Consider the following 6,303-nt stretch of genomic DNA (forward strand, 5'->3'; position numbering starts at 1 on the left):
AGACCTAGGATGAAGCCACCACAGAGAGGAATGTATGAAGCCGTACCTTCCAGTTCCTGTATGCTCGTTAACTCTGAAGACCTTATAAGGAAAGATAACTTTACTTTTTGCTAGATTTATTGAGGTATAATTGACAAAATTGTATAAAATTAAGGTGTTCAATATGGTGATTTGATATATGTGTATATTATGCATTGATTACCGCAAGAAAGTTAGTTAACACATCTGTCACCTCGTAACTCTATTGTTTGAGCACAATAGACTCAGAGTTTCTTTTTTTTAATACAATGAAAGGATTCCTCACTGATAAAGTTCAGTTACCTCCTATAACATTAAACCACTAAGATAATCCCATAATGCCATTTTATGCAAAATAAAGTGTAGTGGATGTTAATGTTTCCTCGCCCAGTTACTGGACTCAATGGCTACTGAATTGAGGTATGAAATATTAGCTTCCTTGCCTCATAGTGGTTCTAACTCTGAAGGGAAATTCTTATGGTCAGAACCATGGAACAAGGCAGTAGCAGCCTCTGACAGTCACCGCAGCCTCGATTAGCTCTTTTCCCTGCCCTATCCACTTTGCTGAATTCTCTTCTTCTAAAAACGTTCCTTTCAAAATCACTATTACAATCTGACTCAGGTGCTCCTTCTAAGGAATCTGACCCAGAAACTGAGATTACAGACTGGGAGTTACTGGACAAGTATCACAGATCTATATAAAGTGCAAATTAGGTCTCCACCGCAAGTTAAAATGTGCCAGGCTATTATGCTATCTGGTCATTTTAGAAGACGGTGATGGAAGTCAAGCATTCTGGTTCACACTGAATTCCTTTCACTTTTACCATTCTAGAAATGGCAGCCAAAGCAGATGACAAAATCATTGAAAAGAAGGTACCCTCCCACTGATTTTTCTCAAGGCTCCTTTCATGTCCCTGTTTCTCAGGCTGTAGATGAAGGGGTTCAACATGGGAGTGACCACAGTGTACATCACTGAAGCTACTGCCATTTTCCTGGAAGAGTGTGTAAATGCAGAACTAATGTGCACCCCCACACCTGTCCCATAGAATAAGGATACAACTGAGAGGTGAGACCCACACGTTGAAAAAGCTCTATACTTTCCACCTGATGATGCCATTCTTAAAATAGAAGAAGAAATTAGAGTATAAGAGAAAATGATTCCAAAGGGAGGAACAGCACCAAATATGCCAGCTGCAAAATAAAGCAGGATGCTATTGATGAGGGTATCAGAACAGGCAAGCTTGATGACCTGAGAAATTTCACAGAAGAAAAGGGGGATTTCCATGTCTGTACAGAAGGACAGTCTCAGTACCATCAGACTGTGGAGGAGGGCATTCAAAATGCTAATGAACAGACACAGTAGAATCAGCAATCCACACAGGTGGGGGTTCATGATAACCATGTAGCTCAGTGGGTGACAAATGGCTATATAGCGATCATAGGCCATAACCACAAGGAGAAAATTTTCTAAATTAGCAAAACTCAGGACAAAGCAGGCCTGTGTGAGGCAGCCTATATAAGTGATGCTCTGATTCTGAGTTTGAATGTTCAGCAGTATCTTTGGGATTGTGGTTGTGCTTAAGCAGATGTCAGCAAAAGACAGATCGGAGAGAAAGAAGTACATTGGGGTGTGCAGATTGGAGTCAGAGATGATAGCCAGGATGATGAGCAGGTTTCCCAGGATGGTGACCAGGTACATAAACAGAAACAGAATGAAGATGAGGGACTGCATTTCTGGATCCTCTGTCACTTCCATTAGAAAGAATTCTAGAACATCTGTTTGGTTTCTGGGTCCCATGTTTTTGATCTGCTGGAAAAGAGAGGTTCACAAAGCAATCAGATCTGTGATCCGACACCAGGAGCATCACCAGTGGCAAACACACTCTTGAGAAGGGAAGGAGATGAATGGATGGAAATGCCAAGAGGGTGCCTTCTGTAAGTATATCGTTACTATTTTAAAAGACCTGAAGATGATATAGCAGAGTGTCAATATCTGTTAATTAAGGAAAAGGTTAAAGATGGTCATTGTTCTACTTTTTTTTTGAGGAAGATTGGCCCTGAGCTAACATCTGGGCCCATCTTCCTCTGTTTTTTATATGTGGTACACCTGACACAGCACAGCTTGATAAGCAGTGCATAGGTCAGTGCCCAGGATCTGAACTGGTGAACCTCAGGCCACTGAAGCAGAGCACACTAACTTAACCGCTACGAACGGTGGTCATTTTTTAAAAATTACTTTATCTATACCATTCTTATTATTTAAAACTTTGGTAATTTAATAAGCAAAACTTATAGACTAGGGAGGCACCTTGAAGATTCTGTCTGAATCCACCAAGACCTCAGTTCCATGTGATAAAAATAACACAAAGATGTGTCAAGGACCAGGAACAGAAAAATAAAGTGAAAAGTAGCAACACTTCTGTAACCTACCACCACCACAGGAATACGAGCAAATGTTTGAGAATTTTATTAACACTCATCCTGTTTTAGAAGAGGCAGATTTCTGCTCAGGAGAAAATGGTGCTCACCATAGTAGACAAGTTGAGTAGATAAGAAGTGCATGCATATTGGTGCAAAGGTATAAGAAAACATTTAAAGAAGATGACAGACAGGCAGGAAGACTGTAGGTGAGTTAGTTCTAATCGTGGCATGTATTCACTCTGTTCACAGCTTTCCCTGGATGAACCTGTAGTAATACATCTGCCCTCATATCCCAACACGGACTAAGGGACTTTTAGTTACGTGGCTGGCATCACAGCAGAATGGCGCTCAACATCCCCTCTGTATGTACCATCTGGGAGATCTGTCTTCAGGAAATGCAAAGAGATTGAGTGAGACACTGGGCTCTGACACAAGAGGGGCCACATATCTGAGGAGGCTCAGCTGTGTTACTTCTTTTCTGTGGAAGGAAAATCTGTTGAAGAAAGTGGTTACAGGCAGACTGCAGTCTCCGTGTCCCCAGAGGCTCCATTTCCAAAACTCCTCATTAGCCAAGCAATTTTATTGTCCTTGAGATCCCAGAGCAATGTAAATCCTTAAAGACCAAGATTCCAGAGGGAGGAATCAAAAATAGCTTCTTTCCTGACTCTGAGGCCAGCTGTACACCATTCACAATACAATTTATAAAGAAATAGAATAAACAGTCCTAAAATGCCTATGGAACCATGAAAGACCGCAAATACTCAAACTGATCTTGAGGAGGAAGAACAAAGCTGGAGATATCACACTTTCTTATATCAAATTATATTACAAAGCCAGAGTAATCAAAACAGTATGGTACTGGTTAAAAGCAGACAAGTAGACCAGTGGAACAGAATAGAGAGCCAAGAAATAAACTCACTTGTATATTGTCAACTAATCTGTTCTTTTTTTATTAAATAACATTGCTTTATAACATTATACAAATTTCAGTTGTGTATGTTTAAGTTTCAGTTTCTGTGTAGACTACATCATATTCACTTCCCAAAGGCTTATTACCATTCATCAACGTACACATGCACCCTATCACCCTTTTTGCCTTCCTCCCTCCCCACTTCCCCTCTGGTAGCACCAGTCTAATCTCTGTATCTATGTGTTTGTTTGTTGTTGTTGTTTTTATCTTCTACTTGTGAGTGAGATCATATGGTATTTGACTTTCTCTTCTGATACCCTCAAGGTCCAACCATGTTGTCACAAATGGCAAGATTTCATCTTTTTTATAGCAGAATAGTTTTCCATTGTGTGTATATACCACTTCTTCTTTCTCTGATCATCCATTCATGGGCACTTAGGTTGTTTGCAAGTCTTCACTATTGTGAATAATGCTACAATGATCATAGGGGTGCATATATCTTTATGCATTCATGTTTTCATAGTCATTGGATAAACACCCAGAAGTGAAATAGCTGGATCACATGGTAGTTTTATTCTTCATTTTTTGAGGAACCTCCATACTGTTTTCAATCGTGGCTGCACCAGTTTTCATTCTCACCAGCAGTGTAGGAGAACTCCCTTTTCTCCACATCCTCTCCAACACTAGTTATTTCTTGTATTGTTAATTATCGCCATCCTGACAGGCGTGAGGTGATATCTCATTGTAGCTTTGATTTGCATTTCTCTAATAATTAGTGATGTTGAGAATATTTTCATGTGCCTGTTGGCCATCTGCACATATTCTTTGAGAAAAAGTCTGTTCAGATTTTTTGCCCAATTTTTAATGGTGATCTTTGTTTTTTTGTTGCTGAGATATATGAGTTTTTTATATATTTTGGATATTAACCACTTATCAGATATATGGCTTGCAAATATCTTCTCCCAATTGTTAGGTTGTCTTTTCATTCTGTTGATGGTTTCCTTTGCAGTGCAGAAGATTCTTAGTTTGTTGTAGTCCCATTTGTTTAGTTTTTCTTTTGTTTCCCTTGCCTGGTGAGACACGGTATTTGAAAAAATGCTCCTAAGACCAATGTCAAAAAGCATGCTGCCTATGTTTTCCTCTAGAAGTTTTATGGTTCCAGGTCATACATTCAAGGCTTTAATCCATTTTGAGTTAATTTCTGTGTATGGTGTAAGATAATGATCTACTTTCATTCTTTTGCACATGGCTGTCCAGTTCTCCCAGCACCATTTATTGAAGAGACTTTGTTTTTCCATTGTATGTTCTTGGCTCCCTTGTCAAAAATTAACTGTCCATAGATTTGTGGGTTTATTTCTTGGCTCTCAATTCTGTTTCATCGGTCTGTGTGTCTGTTTTCATGCCAGTGCCATGCTGTTTTGATTACTATAGCTTTGTAGTATATTCTGAAATCAGGGAGTTTGATACCTCCAGCTTTGATATTTTTTTCAGGATTCCTCTGCTTGTTCGGGGTCTTTTGTTGTTCCATATAAATTTTAGGATTCTTGTATTTCTGTGCAAAATGTCATTGGAACTTTGATAGGGATTGCAATGAATCTATAGATTGTTTTAGGAAGTATGGGCATTTTAACTATGTTAATTCTTCTAATCCAAGAGTATAGAATACCCTTCCATTTTTTTGTGTGTCATATTCAATTTCTTTCAATAATGTTTTGTGGTTTTCTGCATACAGGACTTTCACCTCTTTGGTTACATTTATTCCTACTTATTTTATTCTTTTTGTTGTGATTACAAATAGGAATATATACTTAATTTCTCTTTCTGCTACTTTGTTGGTGTATAGAAACACAACTTATTTTTTTTTAGTTAATGATAGGTTACAATCTTGTGTGATTTCACTTGTACATTAATGTTTGTCATTCATGTTGTAGGTGCACCACTTCACCCTTTGTGCCCACCCCCCACCCCACCTTTCCCCTGGTAGCCACTAATCTGCTCTCTTTGTCCACATTTTTAAATTCCTCATATGAGTGGAGTCATATAGAGATTATCCTTCTCTAGTTGGCTTATTTCAGTTAACATAATTCCCTCAAGGGCCATCCACGTTGTTGCAAATGGGATGATTTTGTTCTGTTTGGCAGCTGAGTAGTATTCCATTGTATATATATACGACAACTTCTTTATCCATTCATCTGTTGATGGGCACTTAGGTTGCTTCCATGTCTTGGCTATTGTAAATAATGCTGCAATGAACATTGGGGTGCATAGGACTTTTGGCATTGCTGACTTCAAGCTCTTTGGATAGATACCAAGTAGTGGAATGGCTGGATCGTATGGTAGTTCTATTTTTAATTTTTTGAGGAATCTCCATACTGTTTTCCATAGTGGCTGCACCAGTTTTCATTCCCACCAGCAGTGTATGAGGGTTCCATTCTCTCCACAACCTCTCCAGCATTTGTTACTATTAGATTTAGATATTTTTGTCATTCTAATGGGTGTAAGGTGATATCTTAGTGTAGTTTTGATTTGCATTTCTCTACAGAAACCTTACAAGCTAGGAGAGAAAGGAGTGACATATTCAAAACTTTAAAAGAATAAAGTATAGTCATCATGCTGTCCATTAGATTCTCGAAGAAAAGAAGATTGGCAACAGATGTTAGCTCAGGTGCCCAAACTTTAAAAAAATATATGATCATGTGATTTTTACTCTTCACTTCATTAATGTTAGAATCACTTGATTGATTTGTGGATGTTGGACCATCACTGCATGCCTGGAATAAATCCCGCTTCATCATGGTATTATGATCTTTTTAATATATTGTTGTGGTTGGTTTACCAGTATTTTTACATCGATGTTCATCAATGATGTTGGCCTTTAATTTTCTTTTCTTGTGTTGTCCTTGTCTGGTTTTGGTGTCAGGGTAATGTTGGCCTCATAGAATGAGTTAGGAAGC

The 6,303-nt window shown here is 38.6% G+C and overlaps 1 protein-coding gene across 1 annotated transcript; it reads right to left on the bottom strand.

Moving 5' to 3' along the window:
- Nucleotides 1-877: 877 nt before the first annotated feature.
- LOC139084299 (olfactory receptor 7G2-like) lies at nucleotides 878-1,816 on the bottom strand. Its single transcript, XM_070626684.1, has one exon. It carries the CDS (start codon nucleotides 1,814-1,816, stop codon nucleotides 878-880), a length of 939 nt encoding a protein of 312 aa, XP_070482785.1.
- Nucleotides 1,817-6,303: the final 4,487 nt, after the last annotated feature.

Source organism: Equus przewalskii, chromosome 6, assembly GCF_037783145.1.
Source record: "Equus przewalskii isolate Varuska chromosome 6, EquPr2, whole genome shotgun sequence".
NCBI lineage: Eukaryota > Metazoa > Chordata > Mammalia > Perissodactyla > Equidae > Equus > Equus przewalskii.

Excerpts from the sequence above, each read along its gene's own strand:
- LOC139084299 (XM_070626684.1), bottom strand. The coding sequence starts at position 1,816 with ATGGGACCCAGAAACCAAACAGATGTTCTAGAATTCTTTCTAATGGAA.